A 22,439-nucleotide genomic window follows, 5' to 3' on the forward strand; every position below is an offset into this window, starting at 1 on the left:
GAACCCTGGATTCAGAGGAACATGGGTAAGGAGGGCTGACTATAGATTGTACGTGGATTTTCAACTGGGGGTGTGGTTGGTGTTCCTAACCCTAACCCTGCGTTGTTCAAGGGTCCAGTGTGTTCCAAGTAATGATTTCTCTTGAACAGCTGAAATACATCTGAATTGCTTAAATAACCATTGCCGTACTGTTCTCTGTTTAATTTTTTGCAGCTTATCGTGAGCCGCAGTATTATTACCAGTTCACAGCTCGATATCATGCAGCTCCCTGCAATAGTGTCTATAATGTTTCTTTTGAGAAGAAACTTCTTCAGATTTTAAGCAAATTGGTTCTTGACCTTTCATGTCAAGTTTTCTTACTTAAGTCTGAATGCCATCGTGTTAAAATGCAAAGAGCTGGTTTGCAAAATGAATTGTTTTTTACATTTTCAGGTAAGTATATGCAGTTCTCTAAAGAAAACAAAGTTAGCATGTAAAACTAATCTTAGAGACGTGAGTTACTAGCGGCATTTTTAGAATGTAAATGCTATAGATCTGAATGTTTCATATTCTTTACTTTCACTTCTTAGTTCTAATAGCCCCCAAATACATTTCTGCTGATTCATGTACTTAATGAAAAGTTTGGGTTCCCAAATAACTTAAACATTGCTATGATAATTTACTATAGAATGGAATTTAGTATGAGGAATATCTATCATGATATTTAGCTACAAAGATTTAATTTGTAAAAGCGTGTAATTATATAATAAGCTAGGTTAACAGTTTAGACCAGAGGGACTGTTCTAACAGCTTAGGTTGCTTTTCCTAACAATGCAGAGCAAAAGCCCAGTGTATTCTGGAAAACCAAGAATTGGACTTAATATCTGAAGACTTTAGATTTATAAAGGGCCTGTTTATGAATGAGCATTTAGGAATACCCATGCATGTGTTCTTAATGGGTCCCAGTGGCAAGAGGACCCCCTCCACTTTTCATCTCAAATGGTATGTTGCTGTTTCCTTTCTTTCTTCTTTACCCTCTGTCCTTGATTCCTCTACTGTCAGTGTTTGATTACACTTACTCATTTCTCTGATATTCTCTCTCTCTTTCTTGGCCATCTAGGATTGAATGTTTAGATACAGGTGAGAGGTGCGAAGCTTTCAGAGAAAAGAATAAGAGGTGTTCAACCCCATTTTCACTATCTTTTATCTTCCTTACTTCTTTTCTCTTCTCCAGAAAAACTTTTGAGCGTTTTTCTCCAGCCCCTGAGGCAAATTATGAAAGATAGGCTGAGTCTTTCTTTAGCTCATCAAAGACCCACTGTTAGCATTCATAAGAGTTATGGGGTCTTTGTACCTGGTGTATTGAATAGGTGCTATTAATAGGCATTTAATAGTCTTGAGAAAACCTGAAAGTGTACTTGAACCCATAAGAGAAAAGAGATGATTTTCAATAGAAATGAGTTCACTGTGGCCTTAATTTGCATTTCTGTAATGACTCATGATGTTGAGCATTTTTTCATGTGCTTATTGACCATTCGTATATTTTTTTTGGAGAAAAGTCCATTCAAGTCCTTTGCCCAATTTTGATTTTTTTCCCTAGCTTTGATATATAATTGACATATAATAATACGTTAGTTCAAAGTGAACAACATAAGGATTTGATGTATCTATGTATTGCAAAATGTTTACCATAATAAGGTTAAACACATAGATCTTCTCACATAGTTACAATTTATTTATTTCTGCAGTAAGAACTTTTAAAATCTACTCTTCTAGCAACTTTCAAATATATATAATACAGTATTATTAACTATATTCACCAAGCTCTGCATTACATACCTGAATTTATTTGTACCCTTTGTCTTCCTTCATTCATTTCCCTCACCCCCGATCCATGCCCCTGGCAATCACCAATCTGTTCTCTTTTTCTGAGTTCAGTTTTTGTAGATTCCACATATAAGTAAGGCCATACAGTATTTGTCTTTCTCTGACTTGTTTCACTTAACAAAATGCCCTCAAGTTTTATCTGTGTTGTTACACATGGCAGAATCTCCTTCATTTTATGGCTGAATAATATTCCTCTGTGTGTGTGTGTGTGTGTGTGTGTGTGTGTGTACCATATTTTCTTTATCCGTTCATCTGTTGATGGATACTTAGGTTGTTTCTATGTCTTAGCTATGGTGAATGATGCTGCATTGAACACGTGGGTACAGATATCTCTAAGAGAGAGTGATTTCATTTCCTTCAGATGTATGTACAGAAGTGGAATTGCTGGATCATATGGTAGTTCTATTTTTTTTTTTTTTTTTTTACCTTTTGAGGAACCTCCCTACTATTTTCCATAGTAGCTATACCAATGCATATTCCCACTAAAGGTGCACAAGGGTTACCTTTTTTCCACATCCTTGCTAACACTCATCTCTTGTCTTTTGGATAATCATCATTCTAACAGATGTGGGTGACATCTCGTGGTTTTGATTTTCATTTCTGTGATGAATTGTGATGTTGAGCACCTTTTCATTTACCTGTTGGCCATTTGAATACTTTCTAAGAAAAAATTGTCTATTCAGGTCCTTTTCAATTTTTAATTGGGTTATTTGTTTTTTGTTTTTTGTTTTTTGTTTTTTGTTTTTTTAATTTTATAGCTACTTTATTTATTTATTTCTTTATTTTTGGCTGTGTTGGGTCTTCGGTTCGTGCGAGGGCTTTCTCTGGTTACGGCAAGTGGGGGCCACTCTTCATCGCGGTGCAGGGACCGCTCTTCATCGCGGTGCGCGGGCCTCTCACTATCGCAGCCCCTCCCGTTGCGGGGCACAGGCTCCAGACGCGCAGGCTCAGTAGTTGTGGCTCACGGGCCCAGCTGCTCCGCGGCATGTGGGATCTTCCCAGACCAGGGCTCGAACCCGTGTCCCCTGCATTAGCAGGCAGATTCTCAACCACTGCGCCACCAGGGAAGCCCCCTGTTTTTTGTTTTTGAATTGTATGAATTCCTTATATATTTAGGATATTATTGTCTTATCAAATTTATGTGGTTATCAAATATTTTATACCATTCTCTAGGTTGTCTTTTCAGTTTTTTGATTGTTTCTTTTGCTGTGAAGAAGCTTTTTTAGTTGTATGTAGTCCCATTTGTTTATTTTTGTTTTCATTGCTTGTGCTTTGGTGTCATATTCATAAAGTCATTGCCAGCACCAGCTTTTCCCTGTGTTTTCTCCTAGGAGTTTTATGGTTTAGGTTTTACATTTAAGTCTTTAATCCATTTTGAGTTAATTTTTGTGAGTGGTATGAGATAGGAGTCTAGTTTCATTCTTTTGCATGTGAATGTCCAGTTTTCCCAGTACCATTTATTGGGGAGACTGTCTGTTCTCAACTGAGTATTCTTGGCTTTCTTGTCAAATATTAGTTGACCTTACATGCATAGGTTTATTTCCTGGGTTTTCAGTTCTATTCCATAGGACTATGTGTTTGTTTTTATGCCAGTACCATATTGTTTTGACTACTATACCTTTGTAATATAATTTGAAATTAGAAGTGTGATACTTCCAGCTTCGTTCTTTCTTAGAACTGCATTGGTTATTCAGGGACTTTTGTGATTCCATACAAATTTTAGGATTTTTTTTTTTTCTATTTCTGTAAAAAATACATTGGAATCTTAGTAAAGATTACATTGAATCTGTAGGTTACTTTGGGTTGTATGGATATTTTAACAATATTAATTTCATTCAATTCATGAACATGAGGCATCTCCATTTATTTGTGTCTTCTTCAGTTTCTTTCATCACTGTCTTGTAATTTTCAGTGTACAGACCTTTTACCTCCTTGTTTAAATTTACTCCTATGTATTTTTTTTGTTTTTGATAGTATTGTAAATAGGATTGTTTCTTTATTTCTTTTCAGATAATTTGTTATTATATAGAAATTATACCAATTTTTGCATGTTGTTTTGTATCCTGAAACTTAACTAAATTCATTTATTAAGTCTAACAGTTTTTTGCTGAAGTGAAGTCTTTAGGATTTTCTCTATGTCAAATTACATCATATGCAGACAGAGATAGTTTCACTTCTCCTTGTTTGATTCAGGTGTCTTTTATTTCTTTGCCTTGCTGGACTAGTCTGGCTAGGACTTCCAGTACTGTGTTATGTAGGGGTGGTGAGAGTGGGCATCCTTTCCTTGTTCCTGATCTTAGAGGAAAATCTTTCAACCTTTCGTATTGAGTATGATGTTAGCTGTGGACTTGTCATACATGGCCATTATTATATTAAGGTAGATTCATTCTGTACCTAATTTGTTGAGAGTTTTATTTTGAAAGGAAGTTGAATTTTGTCAGATACATTTTTGCATACATTGAGATGACCATGTGGTTTTTATTTTTCATTCTATTAATGTGATGAATCACATTTGTTGATTTGCATATGTTGAACCATCCTTGCATCTCAGAGATGAATCCCACTTGCTCATGTTGTTTGATGCTTTTGATGTGCTGTCCATTTTGGCTTGCCAGTATTTTGTTGAGGATTTTTCCATCTATATTAATCAGGAATATTGGCCTATAGTTTTCTTTTCGATTAGTGTCCTTATCTGGCTTTGGTATCAGGCCTTGTAAAATGGTTTGAGCATGTTACCTCCTCTTCAGTTTTTTGGAAGTTTGAGAAAGATTGACATTAGTTCCTTAAATATTTGGTAGAATTCATCAGTGAAGCCATCTGCTTCTGGGCTTTTTTGTGGGGCTGGGGGGAGATTTTTGGTTAATGATTCTATCTCCTTACTCACTATTGATCTGTTCAAATTTTCTACTTCTTTATGATTCCGGTCTTGGTAGGTTACATGTTTCTAGGAATTTATCAGTTTCTTCTCAGTTGTCCAATTTTTGGTGTATAGTTATTCATAGTAGTCTCTTTGGCTCCTTTGTATTTCTGGGTATCAGAGTAATGTCTCTTCTTTAATTTATAATTTCATTTATTTGGGTCCTCTTTTTTTCTTATTATAGCTAAAGGTTGTCAGTTTTATCTTTTCAAAAAACCAAGTTTTGGTTTTGTTAACCATTTCTGTTTTTTCCTATTTCATTTATTTCTGCTCTAATCTATTATTTCCTTTCTTCTGCTAATGTTGGGATTAGCGTGGTTTTCTTTTTCCTTTTCCTTGAGGTATAATATTACGTTTTTTATTTGAGATCTCTTTGCTTGATGTGTACTCATTTTGCTATTTTCTAAGAATTTTGAAGTTTACCACCTACATTTAGGTCTCAGATTCATTTTGAGTTAATTTTTGTATATGCTGTGAAATATGGATCGAACCTCATACATTTGAATGTGGATGTACAATTATGCCAACACCGATTTTGAAGAGACTGTTCTTTTCTCATTGAATTGTCATGGTAGTCTTGTTGAAACTTACTTAGCCACATATAGGTGAATTTATTTCTGGGCTGTTAATTCTATTTCATTGCTCTGTATGCCTATTCTTTTGCTAGTCCACAACGTTTTGATCATAAGGTTTTGATAGTAGCTTTGTTTGTAGTAATATTTGAAATTGGGAAGTGGGAGTCCTTAAATTTTGTTCTCCCCTTTTCAACATTGTTTTGGCTATTTGAAGTCAGTTGCAATCCCATATGTTTTTTTGCACCTGCTTTTCCATTCCTGTTGAACAAGGCCATTGGGGTTTGCATTGAATCTGTAGATGTCTCTAATGTTACCTCCTGAACAATATTGTCTTCCAACCCATGAACACAGGATAGCTCTCCCTTTATTTAGGACTTTGTCTTAGTCTGTTGGGCTGCTGTAACTAATACCATAGACTGGGTAGCTTATAAACAATGGAAATTTATTTCTCACATTTCTGAGGTTACAGTGCCACCATGTTTGGTGAGGGCCCTCTTAAGGGTTACAGACTTTTCATTATGTCCTCACATAGCAGAAGGAGCTACAGGTTTCTCTGGAGCCTCTTTTGTAAGAGCACCAATCTCATTCATAAAGGCTCTATTCTCATGACCTAAGCACTTCCTGAAGACCCCATCTCCTAATACCATCACATTGGGCATTAGCATTTCAACATAAGAACTGGGGGGGACATAAAATATTTAGACCACAGCAGACTTCTTTATCTATTAGCAGTGCTTTATACTTTTCAGTGTATAAGTCTTAAACCTCTTGATAAAGTAATTACTACGTATGTTATTGTTTTTGATGCTATTGTAAGTGCAATAATTTTCTTTTTCACATTGTTCATCGCTAGTGTGTAGAAATACATTGTTTTTTTTGTGTATCTTACATCTTGGTTTAATTAATTAAGAGTTTTTTTATGGTGCTTGGAATTTTTAGTATTTTCTACATGGAAGATTATGTCACCTAAGGATAACAATAGTTTTACTTATTTCTTTCCAATTTGGATAACTTTTATCTCTTCTCTGTCTATTTTGTGCCAAATTGCTCTTGCTAGAATGTCAATATATTGTTTAGTAGAAATGGCAAAAGTGGACATGCTTGAATTGTTCTTGATCCTAGGGGAAAAGTTTAAGTGTTTCACTATTGAATTTGATATTGGCTGTGTGGGTTTTTCATAAAAGCTCTTTATCAGGGTGAAGCAGTTACTTTCAATTCCTAGTTTATTGAGTGTGGTTTTTTTTAATCATGAAAGGGTGTTAGCTTTTGTCAAATGTTTCTTTTGTATCAAATGAGATGATTATGTATTTTTTTCCCTTCTATGAATGTTGTGCATTGTAATTTTTGATTTCCACATGGTGAACCACACTTGTACTCCTGCAATATATCCCACTTGGTCAGGGTATATATATATTTTTTTAGTATGCTGCTGGAATAATTTTGTACTTCTATTGTTGAGAGTATTTGCATTCAAATTGATATTAGCCCAGAGTTTTCTTTTCTTGTTACTGTCTGCCCTTGGTATCAGGGTACTACTGGCTTCATGAAATGAGTTTTAAGAAGTGTCCCTTCCTCTTCTATTCTTTTGAAAGTGATGGAGAAAGATTTCTTTTAATAGTTAATGTTTGGTAGAGTTCACCACTGAAGCCATTGGGTCCAGGGTTTTCTTTATTGGAAGATCATTGATTACTGATTTGATCTGTTTGTTACATGCCTGTTCATATTTTGTGTTTCTTCTTGGGTCAGTTTAGATAATTTATATTTTCATCTATTTCATGTAGGTTATCTAATTTTTAACATACTATTGTACATGATATTCTTATAATCCTTTTTATTTATGAAAGATATATAGTAATGTCCTCTACTTTAATTTCTCTTTTTTTCTTTGTCTAGATGTTTGTCTTTTGTCTAAAGTTAATATTGCTTTTCCAGCTTTCTTTTGATTCATGTTAGCATGGTATATTTTTCTCCATCCCTTTACTTTTAGTCTATCAGTGTCTTTATGTTTAAAGTGGGTCTCTTGTAGATGAGATATAATTAGATCTTTAAAAAATTCATTCTGACAGTCTCTGTCTTTTTTTTTTTTTAATAAAGTCCTTCAATCAGTTCTTTCTTTCTTTCTTTATTTATGGCAGTGTTGGGTCTTGGCTTCTGTGCGAGGGCTTTCTCTAGTTGCGGCAAGCGGGGGCCACTCTTCATCGCGGTGCATGGGCCTCTCACTGTCGCAGCCTCTCTTGTTGCAGAGCACAAGCTCCAGACACGCAGGCTCAGTAGTTGTGGCTCACGGGCCTAGTTGCTCTGCGGTATGTGGGATCTTCCCAGACCAGGGCTCGAACCCGTGTCCCCTGCATTAGCAGGCAGATTCTCAACCACTGTGCCACCAGGGAAGCCCAGTCTCTTTTAATTAGTGAATTTAAACCATTGACTTTAAAAATGATTATTGGTGGAGTTGGATTAACATTTACCATATTTGTTACTGTTCTGTATTTGTTGCCCCTTTTCTTTGTTTCTTTTTCCTCTTCCACTTTTTTGCCTTCTCTGGTTTTAATCAAGCATTTATATGATTCCATTTGTTTCTCTTAGCATATCAATTATAATTTGTTTTTTACTTTAAGTGTTTGCCCTGTAGTTTGCAGTACACCTTTATGACTAATCCAAGTCTACTTTCAAATAATGCTGTATCATTTCATGGGTAGTACAAGTACTTCATAATAGAATTCCCAAATTTGTCCTCTCTTCCCTTATAAAAATGCAGTAATTTATTTTACTCATCCATAAGCTTTTGAACAAGCTATTGTCAGATCAGTTAAGAATAAGAAAAATAGATTTACTATTACCTTCTTTTATTCCTTCTCTAGTGCCCTTCCTTTATTTAGATCCAAGTTGTGGACATGTATTGTTTTCCTTCTTTATGAAGAACTTCTTTTAATGTTTCCTATAAGTCTGGGTTTCTGGTGACAGATTCTCTCAGTTTCTGTTTTTCTGAGAAAGTCTTTGTTTTTATTTCAGTTTTCAAGAATAATTTCACGGAATTCAGTATTTTAGTTTGGTGACTTTTTTTCTTTCAATACTGTGTTTAAAATCATTCACACTATTCTCTTGCTTGCATGGCTTCTGAGGAGAAGTCTGATTTAATTCTTTTATTTTTAATTTTCTTCCATTTTCTTATTGTGGTAAAATACACATAACATAAAATTAATCTTAACCATTTCAAGTATACAGTTACGTCGTATTAAATACATTCATGTCTAACTGTTATCATCATTCACCTCCAAAACACTTTCCTTGTGGGAAGCTGATATTCTGTTTCTACTAAACAATAAGTTGCTCTTTTCCCTGCAGCTCCTAGCATCTACCCTTCTACTTTCTATCTCTGTGATTTTAGCTAAATATCTCATATAAGGGGAATCATACAGTAGTTTTCTGTTTGTTTCTGGCTTATTTCACTTAGCAAAATGTCCTCAAGGTTCATCCATGTTGTAACATATGGCAGGATTTTCTTCCTTTTTAAGAACTAATAATATTTCATTCTGTGTATATACAACATTTTGCTTCTCCGTGAATGCATTGATGGCCACTTGTGTTGTTTTCAGTTCACTATTGTGAATAATGCTGCTTATGGGTGTACACATGTCTCTTTGAGACCCTGCATTCAGTTCTTTTGGGTATATACTCAAAGGTGGATTTGCTAGATCATAATAGTAATTCTGTTTTGATTTTTGTTTTTTTTTTGAGGAACTGCTACTGATTTTCCACAGTGGCTACAACATTTTGCATTCCCACCAACAGTGTACAAGAGTTCCAATTCACCACATTCTCACCAACACTAGTTATTTTCTTTTGTTTTCATAGTAACCATCCTAATGGGTATTTGGTAGTGTCTCATTATAGTTTTGATTTGCACTTCCCTAAAAATTAGTTATGTTGAATATCTTTTCCTGAGCTTATTGGCCATTTGTACATCTCCTTTGGAGAAATTCCTAGTCAATTTCATTACCCATTTTTAAAAAAAAACATTTTATTTATTTATTTATTTATTTATTTGGCTGTGCTGGGTCTTAGTTGTGGCATGCGGGTTCTTAGTTGCAGCATGTGGGATCTAGTTCCCTGACCAGGGATCGAACCCAGGCCCCCTGCACTGGGAGCATGGAGTCTTAACCACTGGACCACCAGGGAAGTCCCTCATTGCCCACTTTTTTTTTTTTTTTTTTGTTCATTGCCCATTTTTTAATCTGGTTGTTTGGTTTTTTTTGGTATTGAGTTTTAGGAGTTCTCTATATATTCTGTATATTTATCCCTTATCAGATATGTGACTTGCAGATATTTTCTCACATTCTGTAGGTTACCTTTTAACTCTATTGCTATTGTGTTTTGATGCACACTTCAAAAAATTTTTTTGATGAAGTCCACTTGTCTGTTTTTTTCTTTTGTTTCTTGTACCTTTGGTGACATATCTAAGAAATCACTGCCAAATCTATTGAAGCTTTTGCCATAAGTTTTCCCCTAAGAATTTTGTAGTTTTATTTCTTACATTTAGGTTTTTGATCCGTCTTGAGCTAATTTGCATGTATGGTGTTAGGTAAGAATCCAAATTCATCCTTTTGCATGTGGATATCCAGTTTTCCCAGCACCATTTATTGAAAAGGCTGTCCTTTCCCCATCGAATAGTGTTGACACCGTTGTCAAAAATCATTTGGCCATATATGTGAGGACTTATTTCTGGGCTGTCTGTTACATTGGTCAGTATTTCTGTCTTTATGCCAGTAACACAGTGTTTTGGTTACTGCAGCTTTGTAGTAAATTTTGAAATCAAGAATTGTGATTTTTAGCTTTATTCTTTTTTAAGACTTCTGGCTATATAAAGTCCCTTGTGATTCCACATAGATTTTAGCATGGATTTTTCTGTTTTGCAGAAAATGTAGTTGGGATTTTAATGTTGATTGCATTGAGTCTATAGATTGTTTTGTGTAGTACTGACATTTTAACGATGTTACGTTTTCCAGTCTATGAACATTGGATGCATTTCTATTTATTTATGTCTTCTTTAATTTCTTTCAACAATGGTTAAGTTAATTGTAAGTTAATTCCTGCATATTGGTTAAGGTAATGGTTAATTAATTGGTTAATTCCTCAGTATTTTATTCTTTCTGATGCCTTTGTAAATGGAATTGTTCCCATAATTTTCTTTTCAGGCTTTTCATTGTAGTGTATAGAGATGAAGCTGATTTGTGCATTGACTTTGTATTGTGCAACTTTGCTGAATTTATTTATTAGTTCTTAACAGTTTTATTTGTGGAATCTTACTGTCTGCATATGAGATCATAGCATCTCTGAACAGAAGTAATTTTCCTGCTTCTTTTCCAATTTGGACGCCTCTTATTTCGCTTTCCTGCCACAACGCACTGGCTACAACTTCCGTTACTGAGATGAAATGGCATAGTTGTATGTGGGCCCATCCCTGAATTCTGGCAATAAACCCCACCTGCGCATGGTGTATGATCCTGTTAGTAAGGCCCTGAGTTTGGTTTGTTAGTATTTTGTTGAGTTTTTCATCAGTGTTGATTAGGGATATGGATCTATAGTGTCTTATGGTGTCTTTATCTGGCTTTTGTGTCTGGGTAATGCTGGCCTCAGAGGATGAGTTTAGAAGTGTTACCTCCTCTTCACCTTTTTGGAAGTGTTTGAGAGGATTGGTATTAATTCTTCTAACTGTTGTTAGAACTCACCACTGAAGTCATCCAGTCCTGGGTTATGACTGTGTTGTTTAAGGTCTCTATTTCCTTACTTACCTTCTATCTGACTCTTCTATCCACTATTGTGAGATATTGAAGTCTCCAAATGTTATTGTAGAAATGTATATTTCTCTTTTGAATGCTGTTAGGTTTTACTTCAAAAGTTTTCATGGTCTGATATTAGGTATGTAAATGTTTATATTTACATTACATATTCTTGCTGTGTTAAACCTTTTATTAGTATATATTGTCCTTATTTGTCTCTTATACCCTTTCTTGATTTTAAGTCTATTTTATCTCTTATGAGTATAACAACTCTTGTTCTGTTTTGGTTGCTATTTGCATGGAATATCTTTTTCCATCCTTTCATTTGCAATCTATTTTTGTTTTTGTATCTAAGTGAGTCTCCTATAGACAGTACATAGTAGGATTATGTTTTTTTATTCATTCTCAAATCTCTCTCTTTTGACTTGAGAATTTAATACACTTATTTATTTATTTATTTGTTTATTTTTGGCTGTGTTGGGTCTTCATTGCTGCGTGCGCGCTTTCTCTAATTGTGGCTAACGGGGGCTACTCCTCATTGTGGTGCGTGGGCTTCTCACTGTGGTGGCCTCTCTTGCTGTGGAGCATGGGCTCTAGGCGTGCGGGCTTCAGTAGTTGGAGCACGTGGGCTCAGTAGTTGTGGTGCGTGGGCTCTAGGGAGCACGGGCTTCAGTAGTTGTGGCTCACGGGCTCTAGAGCACAGGCTCGGTAGTTGTGGCACACGGGCTTAGTTGCTCCATGGCATGTGGGATCTTCCCGGTCCAGGGCTCGAACCCGTGTCCCCTACATTGGCAGGTGGATTCTTAACCACTGTGCCACCAGGGTAGTCCCCAATCCATTTACTTTTAAAATGATTATTGATAATTCAGAATTTACCAATGTCATTTTGCTATTTGTTTTCTTTATGCTTTATAGCAGTTTTGTTCCTCATTTCCTTCATTATTGTCTTTTCTGTGTAGTTGACTTTTTGTAGTTAAATGTTGAAATCTTTTTCATTTCCTTTTGTGTATATTCTATAGTTATTTTCTTTGTTGTTACCACGGGAATTACATTTCACATTCCTAAATTTATAACACTCTAATCTGAATTTATACCAACCTAACTTCTACAGCGTATGAAAACTCTCCTTTAACAGCTGTATCCCCACCTCTTTCAGTTGTTGATGACATAAACTTGCTACTTTATAAATTGTGTGCCCCAAAATATAACTAATAATTAGTTTAAATGAATTAGTCTCTTAATTTATATAGAACACAAAGTGTGGAGTTACAAACCAAAGTTACAGTAATACTAGCCTTTAGACCAATTGTTTTTTCTTAAGTATATTAGACTCTTAAGTCATGTATAGAAAAATTGCTGTTACAATCCGATCTGACAGTGGCAGCAGCTTCTGTTGTCCGTGTGCTTACCTTTGTTGAGGTCTTTATTTCTCTGCATGCAGCTTCATGTTACCTTCTAGTATCCTTTCACTTCACCTGCAGGACTCCCTGAGCAGTTCTTGCTGGGCAGGTCAGGTGGTCACAAACTCCCTCAGCTCTTGTTTAGTTAGGAAAGTCTTCATTTCTCTCTCACTCTTGAAGGGCAGTTTTGCAGGTTATAGGATTCTTTCCTTGCTCTTTCTTTTCTAGTACTTATCACCTTATCACAAAATATGTTTTTGTAATGATGATTGTTTATTGTTTGTATTGTCATTTATTCTCATTTTCTACCTTAGAATATAATTTCCAAAGAGTCAGGGAGTTTGTAGATTTTGATCACTTATGTGTCTCAGACTCTTAGAATAACTCTTAGTATGTAATAGACTCTCGATAATTACTTATTGAATAAATAGGTACATGAATGCATGCATATATGACTGTGTTCATCATTTTAGTTACCATGGCCACTACTGTAGTCCAACCTCATTCTCTTTTCAGTATTGTTATAAGCATTTATCTCTTTGTAGAGATTAAGAATTGAGTTAGTCAAATGACTAACACTATATTATATGGGTAGAGTTAGGTAGAATATTGAATGAGTAAACACATTTATACATACATATACATATATATGGTATAAAAGGCAAAATAATTCCATTGTTAAAAATTGTATGATGTCAATTGCCACATACTCTTAAGTTCACTGCAATAGGTTTTCCTGATTTATATAAGATAAAATTTTACATTAGGTTTTTGGCTGAAAAGAGTGATTTAACATTTGGAAAATTGCTTAATTTTTTAGTGGAATAGAAATATTAGACACATGGTCTATTTTATATTTCAAAAGCCAATTTAAATATTGTGATATAGTAGTTTAGACCCATGATAAAATATAAAATATTTTCTCAGTTTCATCTCTAGACACTGAAAAAGGACCCAATCCATGTGCAGACCATAGTTGTGGATCTTCCAAAAGACTATCTAAGGTATGTTGTGTGAGGTGAGAAAAAAGAGGAAATGGTGAACATGCCCAGGGTGTGAGTAAGCATCTTAGCTATTTATAGAACACACCACCACCCCCCGCAACACACACACTTAGGGAATTCAACAATAAAAATAAAACTTCATCAAATAACATCAAATAATAAATGACGAGAATTTAGTGGAGTTAATATTTTTATGAAATGCTTTGAGATTTAGCATGTTGTAACTGATTGTATTAGGAAATAGGATTTTCCCATTTATATGGCCTTGTTTGCTATTGCAAATTAATTTATAACTAATAATCCAAAAGAATTCTCTCCATGTTACTGTTATTAATCCTAAATAATAAATTTGATCTATACCGTTTATTAACTGTTTTCACATTACTCTATACTCAGCATCTTGTATCTATGCTTAGGGTGAAAATTATGCTGTAACTTCCAGCAGCAATTTAATTTAGTTTCATCTTTTACATTATGCTTAACATATTATTCATGCTCAGTAAATTTATGGCAGATTTTCCTACTTCAGATTACTCTTCAATGACCCTGAACACTTTATTAAAAATAATATTTTAAAATATTTGGACTACAATGTAATTTACATTTTATGATTGTGAAAATTTTCTGTTAAAATCATAGATAATGCATATTTATAGGTCAGTATCCATTACTTTTGCCCAGTGAAATTTACAGGGGGATGATTTCTTAATTTGTACTCACTAAGCCTCCTGAAATGTAGCTTAAATCATCTATTTATATATAACCAGATATTTCCATTTAAAAACCTTCTGTAAGGGTTACCTCTCATCCCAGGGATATATTTTTTCCTTTACTTTTGAAATAGGAGTTAAATTTTAGGGCATTGAGAACAGAAAGCAATCTTATTTTTCTAATTCTGTTTCTTAATCCATGAGTACTATTTTAATTATTATTTAGTATAGCCCACAAATTTTGTTAATATTTTGTTGAAATTTAAAATTTTCAAAATACTTTTTTAAATTTGTCTTGAGATATCTTCTTTGACCCATGTGTTAGCAGTGTGTTGTTTAATATCCATTGATTTCTGTTTAATTACATTATGATCTGAGAGCAGACATTGTATGATTTCTGTTCTTGTTAATTTGTTAAAGTGTGTGCTGTGGTGGAGAATATTGTCTGTCACGGTGAATGTTCCATTTGAGCTTGAGGAGAATGTGTATTCTCCTGATGTTGTATGACTCAGTCTATAGAAGTCAGTTATAACAGGTGATTCATGGTGGTGTTGAGTTCAACTATGTCCTTAGAATTCCTTCTTTTTTGTGGCTGTGTAAGATTCCATTATATGTATAGGCCACAGTTTTTTATATATCCTTTCAACCACAGATGGACTTTTAGGTTGCTTCTTTGTCTTGACTACTGTGAATAGTGAACATGGGAGTGTAGATATCTCTTTGAGATCCTGATTTCAGTTACTTTGGATATATACCTAGAAATGGAATTGCTAGATCATATGGTAATTCTATTTTTAATTTTTTGGGGACCTTCCATACTGTTTTCCATAGTGGCTGCATCAATTTACATTTATTCCAATAAAGTATAAGGATTCCCTTTTCTATATATCCTTACCAACACTTTCTGTCTTTTGTTTTTCTGATAATTGTCATTCTGACATGTGTGACGTGATAGTGCATTGCGGTTTTTATTGCATCTCCCTGATGGTTAGTTCTGTTAAGAATCTTCTCATATACCTGCTGATTGTATGTCTTCTTTGGAGAAATGTCTCTTCAGTTCCTTTGCCTATTTTAAAATTCAGATCATTTGATTATTATTATTATTTTGCTATTGAGTTTTATGTCTTCCTTATATATTTTGGAAATTAACCCTTTATCTGATACAAAGTTTACAAATACACTCCCATTTCATAGGTTGCCTTGTTGTTTTCTTGTTCATTTCCTTTTCTGAAAGTTCAGAAACTTTTTAGTTTGATGTAATCCCATTTGTCTGTTATTGCCTTTGTTGCCTGTGTTTTTTGGTATCATATCCAAGTTTTCATTGCTAAGGCCAGTGTCAAACTTTTTGTCTCGCTATTTTCTTCCAGATATTTTACAGTTTCATGCCTTACATTTAAATCTTTAATATATTTTGAATTGATTTTTGTGTAAGGTAGAAGATAAGCGTCCGATTTCATTCTTCTTCATCTGGAAAAGTCGTTTGCCCAACACCATTTATTGAAGAGAATATCCTTTCCCCATTGTGTATTCTTGGCTCTCTTGTGTAAGACCAGTTGACAGTATATGTGTGGGTTTATTTCTGGATACTCCATGCTGTTTCACTGGACAGTATATCTGTTTTTATGCCAATACCATATGGTTTTGATCAATATAGCTTTGTAATGTAATTTGAAATCAGGACATGTGATGACTCCAGCTTTGTTCATCTTGCTCAGAATTGCTTTGACTGGGATATTTTGTAGTTCCAGATGAATTTTAGGGTTTTTTTTTCTGTTTCTGGAAAAAATGCCATTGGGCTTTGGAAGCAAATTGCAATGAATGTCTAAATCCCTCTAGGTATTCTGGACACTTTCACAATAGTCTTCCATCTGAATGTAGGGCATCTTTACATTTATTTATTTAAAAAAAGTTTCTCTCATCAATGTTTTTAGTTTTTAGTGTACACATCTCATCTTCCTACTTAATTTTACTTCTAAGTATTTTATTCTTCTTGCACTCATGTAAATGGGATTATTTTCTTGATATCCTTTTTAGATAGTTTCTTGCCAGTGTGTAGAAATACAATGATTTTTTTAATGTTGATTTTGTATCATGCAGCTTTACTGAATTTGCTTATTCTAAGAGTTTTTGTGGAGTCTTTAGGGTTTTCTACATATATGAACATTTCATCTGAAAACAGATGATTTTACTTCTTCGTTTCAGATTTGGATGATTTTTATTTGTTTTTCTTTTCTAATCACTCTCTTTAGGACTTTCAGTACTATATTGAATAGAAGTAGCAAGACTGGCCATCCTTTCTTTGCCCAGATCTTAGAGAAAAGGTTTTCAGTTTTTCACTTTTGAATGTGCTGCTAGCTGTGGAATTTTTCTATATGGACTTAATTATTATATTTTGGCAAGTTCCTAACATTCCTACTTTATTGAGAAGTTTCATTATGAATGGATGTGAAATCATGCTTTTCTACATCTATTGTGATAATCATATGATTTTTATTTTTCATTCTGTTAATGATTGATTTGTGTATGTTGAAACATCCTTGCATACCAAAGATGCATCCCACTTGGTCATGGTGTATAATCCTTTTAATATGTTGTTGAATTTGGTTTGCTAGTGTTTAGTTGAGGTTTCTTGTATGTATGTTAATCAGGTATATTATCTTATAAATTTCTTTTCTTTTGGTGTCTTTGTCTGGTTTTGGTATCAGAGTGGTACTGGCCTCACAAAATGAGTTTGGAAGTGTTCCCTATTCTATTTTTTTGAATGAAGTTTAAGAAATTCTGGTATTAATTCTTCTTTAAATATATGGTAGAATTCATCTATGTTGATATCTGGTCCTGGAGCTTTCCTTGCTAGAAGGTTTTTGATAACTGATTCAGTCTTCTTATTTATTATTGGTCTGTTCATGTTTTCTGTCTTTTTCTTATTTCTGAATTCAGCCTCTATATTTTGTATGTTTATAGGAATTTGCCATATATTCTAACTTATTCAATTTGTTGGCATATAGTTTTTCATAATAGTCCTCTTTTATGATTTATGAAAGAAAATATTTTTGAAAGAAAATAATCATCTTTTCTCTTTCTGTGGCATCAGTTGTAATTTCTCTTTCATTTCTGATTTTATTTTTTCTGATTTTATTTAAGTCTTCTCTCTTTTTTTCTTTGTTAGCCTTGCTCATTGTTTGTCTTCTTAGTTTATCTTAAAAAAAAACAGCTCTTAGTTTCATCATTGTTCTATTTTTGTGTTTTCTACTTCATTTATTTCTGCTGTAGTGTTTATTCCTTCTTTACTTCGCCTAACTTTGGGTTTAATTTGTCTTTCTTTTTCTAGTTTCTTGAGGTGTAAAATTGGGTGTTTATTTGATGTTTTTCTATTTTTCTAACACAGGCTTTTATTGCTATAAATTTACCTCATGGTACTGCTTTTTCTGCATCTCATAAATTTTAGTATTTTGTGTCTTTGTTTACATTTGTCTCATGATATTTTGTTGTCTTCTTTGACTCAGTGGTCCCAGGATGTGTTGTTTAAATTCCACATATTTGTGAATCGTGTCATTTTCCTTCTGTTATTGATTTCTAGGTCCACTTCATTGTGGTTGGAGGATATACTTGGTGTGAGCTTAATATTTTTATATTCGTAAAGACATGTTTTGTGACCCATCCTAGAGAATGTATGCACTTGAGAAGAATCCATTTTCTTCTGCTGTTGCATGGAACATTCTGTGGATCTGTTAAGTTCATTTGGTCTATTGTGTTGTTCAAGTCTGGTAGTTCCTTATTGATTTGCTGTCTGAATATTCTATCCATTATTCAAATTGGAGTATTGAAATCTCCTACTATTACTGTATTGATGTCTTTTCTTCATTTCAGCTCTGTCAGTGTTTGCTTTATATATTTATATACTCTGATGTTGGGTGTATATATATGTTATACCTTCCTGTTGAATTGATTCCTTAATCATTATATAATGACCTTTTTTGTTTCTTATTACAGTTTTTTATTATTTCAAAGTGATTTTTTTGGATATATGTACATCCATCCTTGCTCTGTTTGGTTGTCATCTGCATGGGATATTTTTCCATGTTTCACTTTCAGCTTATAAGTGTCCTTAAATCTACAGTTAATCTCTTGTAGACAGCATATAGTTGGATGATCTTGTTTTGTCCATTAAGCCATGTCATGTTTTTTACAGGGGAGTTTAATCTATTCACATTTAAAGTTATTATTGATAGGTAAGGGACTACTATTGTCATTTTGTTAATTATTTTCTGTATGTTTGTAGTTCTTTTGTTCCTTTCTTCCAATGTTGCTGTCATCCTTTGTTATCTGACTTTTTTGTGTATTGATACACTTTGATTCCTTTCTCTTTTTTAAAGATATTTTCTTTTTGGTTATCATGAAGCTTACGTATAAATCTTATAACAGTCTACTTTAAGCTGATAACTTAGTTCATATGCAAGTCTGTATTGCATATGAATTGCATATGAAAGCCTATACTTCTACTCTCCCCTGCACAGTATGTTATTGATGTCACAAGTTACATCTTTTATATTGTACATCTAATTACAGGTTTTTATACTTATGTTTTTGATACTTTTGTCTGTAACTTTTATACTAGTTTAAGATGTGATTTATGTATCACCCTTACAGTATTACATTAGTCTGTATTTGCTGTGAGATTTATACTTTTTAATGTTGCTGTTAAGTGTTCTTTCATTTCATTTCATTTGATGAAATCTCTTTAGCAATTCTTGTAAGGCAGTTCACTCACTTGGGCAGAGCACTGAGATGCTGGGACTTCTAATGGTGTTGAACTCTTTCAGTTTTTGTTTTCCTGGGAAACTCTTCATCTTTCCTTCATTTTCAAAGGACGGTTTGACAGGTATAGTATTCTTGGTTCATAGTTTTGTTTGTTTGTTTCTGCACTTTGAATGCTTCATTATGTACTCTCCTAGCCTGGAAGGTTTGTGCCAAGATATCCACTGACTTCTAATCACTGATAGTATTATTTGTGTTGGGGGGGTACCCTTTATTTGATGAATTGCTTTTCTCTAGCCACTTTCATAGTTCTGTCTTTGTGAATATTGTCAAATTAATAACAATGTTTCTTGGTGTAGTTCCCTTTAGTACAACATATTTGGTATTCTTTAAGGTGTATGAATCTGGATTCCCATTCCCTCTGCAGATTTAGAAAGTTCTTTGGTATTATTTCTTTAAATAAGCTTTCTAGTCCTTTCTCTTTCTCTTCTTAAGGGAACTCCATAGTGCATGTATTGATTTAGGTAATGATATCAAATAAGTCTCATAGGATTTCTTCACTCTTTTTTTCTTTTTGTTTCTCGGACTGGATAATTTCAAATGATCTGTCTTTTAATTCATTGATTCTTTTCTATGCTTGATTGAGTCAACCTTTGAAGCTCTATTGAATTTTTAAGTCCAATCACTGTATTTTTCAAACTAGAATTTCTGTTTGGTTCTTTTTTATGGTTTGTATCTCTTTGTTGTACTTCTTGGGTTTTGTGTGTATGTATGTGTTTGTGTGTGCACACACATGCACGTGTGCACCTTGTTTTCTTGATTTTGTCTGTGTTTTCTTGTAGTTTACTGAGTTTCTTTAAGATTATATTGAATTCTTTTTAGGTGATTCATAGATCTTCATATCTTTGGCCTTTGTAGCTGGTTATTGGAGCTTTTTTTTGTTGTTGTTCTTTTATGGTGTCATGTTTTATTGATTCTTTGTGATCCTGGTATGCTGGAATTGGTGCCTGTGCTTTTAAAGAAAAGTTTCCTCTTCTAATCTTTATGGTCTGGCTTCAGGAGAGAATGACCTTTACCAGACTAGAGTTTCTAGGAGTCTCTCTTATCTTTCTTATGGCTACACCTCCTCAAGTCTTGCTTTTTCCTGGGGTGGATGTCTTAGAATTATTTCTTCTCTCAATCCTACAGAGCCATGTCAGGTTATGAGAGTCACATCAGGTGCTAAGAGCAAACCACTCCTTTTTCCTGAGGGCAGTGCCTGAAATGCCAAGGCTTTTTATGCATCTTCCATTTCTCTCCCTCCCTCCTAAAGGGGATGTCTTGGAGTTTGCTCTTTCTCTGTAGTCTGCAGAGTCATGCCAAGTGCCCCAAGAGTCACCTTTCTCTTTTCCCCAGGGCAGTGCCCTTGCTTCTGAGCTATGGGTTGCAAGCTCCATCTCTCTTCCTTTCTCCTGAAGGAACAGTCTCAGGGTTGTGTGCCTTCACCAAATTTTGTAGAGTTTAACTTGCTGCAGGCTTCCATACCGCCTGCTTAGATCTGTGTGCCAGCTGTCAGGGCACACATGCCAGGTGCCATGAGTTTCCACCCCTTTTCTTTGTTCTCAGCTTTCTCTAAATGATTCGCCCATGCTAATTTCCTCAGAGTTCTAGGTGCAGTAAGAGAGAAGCAGACCTCCAGAAGGAGTCCGCATGGGAAGTGACCCCAAGCTTGGGAAGGCCAAACCTTCACGTTGCATTTTCCTTCCCCTGAGGGAGAAGTTGTGGTCTAGAGGGATCTCTCTGGGTGCTGAGTTTTGGTGACCTGGGAAAGTGGTGATGCAGTCAAAGTGAAACAGTTTCTCCTACCATTTTCAGTGTGTCTGATCTTGGGTTTTGTGGTCCCTGGGGGTGCTGGAACATTTCTACTATATTCAGGAGTTCCTAAAAATTATTTTCATCCCTGAATCTTTGTCAAATCAGTGTTTTTGTGCAGTGAAGACTGGAATCTCCTATTCTGCCATGTGGCTGACAGCATTCCTTTTGGATATAGTTAACAATTCAGCTAACAAATCAAGTCAATAATCCCTGCCTCTTAATTAGAATATTTAGACCAATTACATGTAATTTAATTATCAATGATTTGGATTTAAATCCACCATTTTTCCACTTTTTTCTATTTGTCCCATCTCTTGTAACTTTTTCCTTTTATTCTTTCTTTTGGATGATTGTGCCTTTTAAAGAATGATACTGTTTTATAGTCTTGCTCATTGCTTTATTGTTTTCAAATCATACTGCTGATTTATGTGGATGGGTTTTTATCATTCTATTATATATCATTTAACCTGGTTTTCTATTCTTCTGGTTTTGCTCCTTCCCTTTCTTCTTTGGATTGATTAAACTTTTTTTTAACTGACTTTTTTCTTGTTATATTTTTTTTCACTCTTTTTCTGGATTTGTTTAAAATTTTAACGTATTCTTCGTAGCAGAACCAAAACTTACTTAGTTTATATACCTTCCAAAAGAGTACAAAAGCCTTAAAGACCTTTAACTGTTATGACCTGTTTTCATCTTTCAAGGTTTTGTTTTCTAGTACTCTAGTTTTTTTTTTTTTATTTTTCACTTATTATTAAGATTGTTTCAGAATGTCAGTGTCTGTTTAGATTTACTCAGTTTTATCCATTTCTTTGCTTATGATTTCTTCTTGCATCTCAGTCTTTCCGTAACATGTGTTTTTCCTTCTTCCTATATTTATTGTTCCACTGAAATCTGAGGATTCATTACTTTGATCAGTTCTGGAAATTTTTTCTGCCAGAACATCTTTGAAAATTACCTGTTGCCCCATTTGCTTCTCTTGAACTCCCATTTAGTATGTTTCAGGTTATCTCATTGATTTCTCCACCTCTCTCTTACTTTTTTTTCTTTTTTAAAATATGTTCTTCATTCTCAGTAATTTCTTCAATTATTTATTGCATTTAATTGTTCTGGCTCCAGCAAGGCCTAATCTGATGTTCAGTCTGTCCACTGAGTTTTTAATTTCACTCCATTTTTTACTCCCTTCATTAATTGTAATTTAAGTAGGTAATTTTTCAAATATACTTTCTCTTTTATTGTGATATAAATTTCCTTTCCTGTGTTTTCATACCACTTTTATGTCTTCATGTGTTCTAAGGATACTTCATATCATTTTTTTCTATTTTAGGTCACTGGAGCTCCATTATCTGAATTGCTTGATGGTCTAATTTGTCAGTTTGTTGACCCCACTGTTGTTTCTTAGTTCATCCTCTGCTACATAATTCTGGCTGATAAGTCATGTTTGTCAGTCCTTTATCAGTAGCTGTAGCCCCTTTGGCTTAGGTTGTGTGTGTTTTTCTGTAAAGTTACTATGTTTGCTTTTGCCTAATGTTCCATGGTTGTTCTCAATCAAAGCCAAATTTTTATGTTAATTTCTGACTTGGG

General features: G+C 34.2%; 1 protein-coding gene across 1 annotated transcript in view; it reads left to right on the forward strand.

Moving 5' to 3' along the window:
• ZPBP (zona pellucida binding protein) overlaps positions 1-22,439 on the forward strand; it is a 102,511-nt gene that overhangs the window by 39,120 nt on the left and 40,952 nt on the right. Inside the window, exons 5-6 of the mRNA XM_057550515.1 lie at positions 214-432; positions 13,463-13,539. Coding sequence (XP_057406498.1) covers positions 214-432; positions 13,463-13,539 — 296 coding nt within the window. The remainder of the gene's footprint in view (positions 1-213; positions 433-13,462; positions 13,540-22,439) is intronic.

This window comes from Balaenoptera acutorostrata, chromosome 7 (genome assembly GCF_949987535.1).
Source record: "Balaenoptera acutorostrata chromosome 7, mBalAcu1.1, whole genome shotgun sequence".
NCBI classification, from domain to species: Eukaryota; Metazoa; Chordata; class Mammalia; order Artiodactyla; family Balaenopteridae; genus Balaenoptera; species Balaenoptera acutorostrata.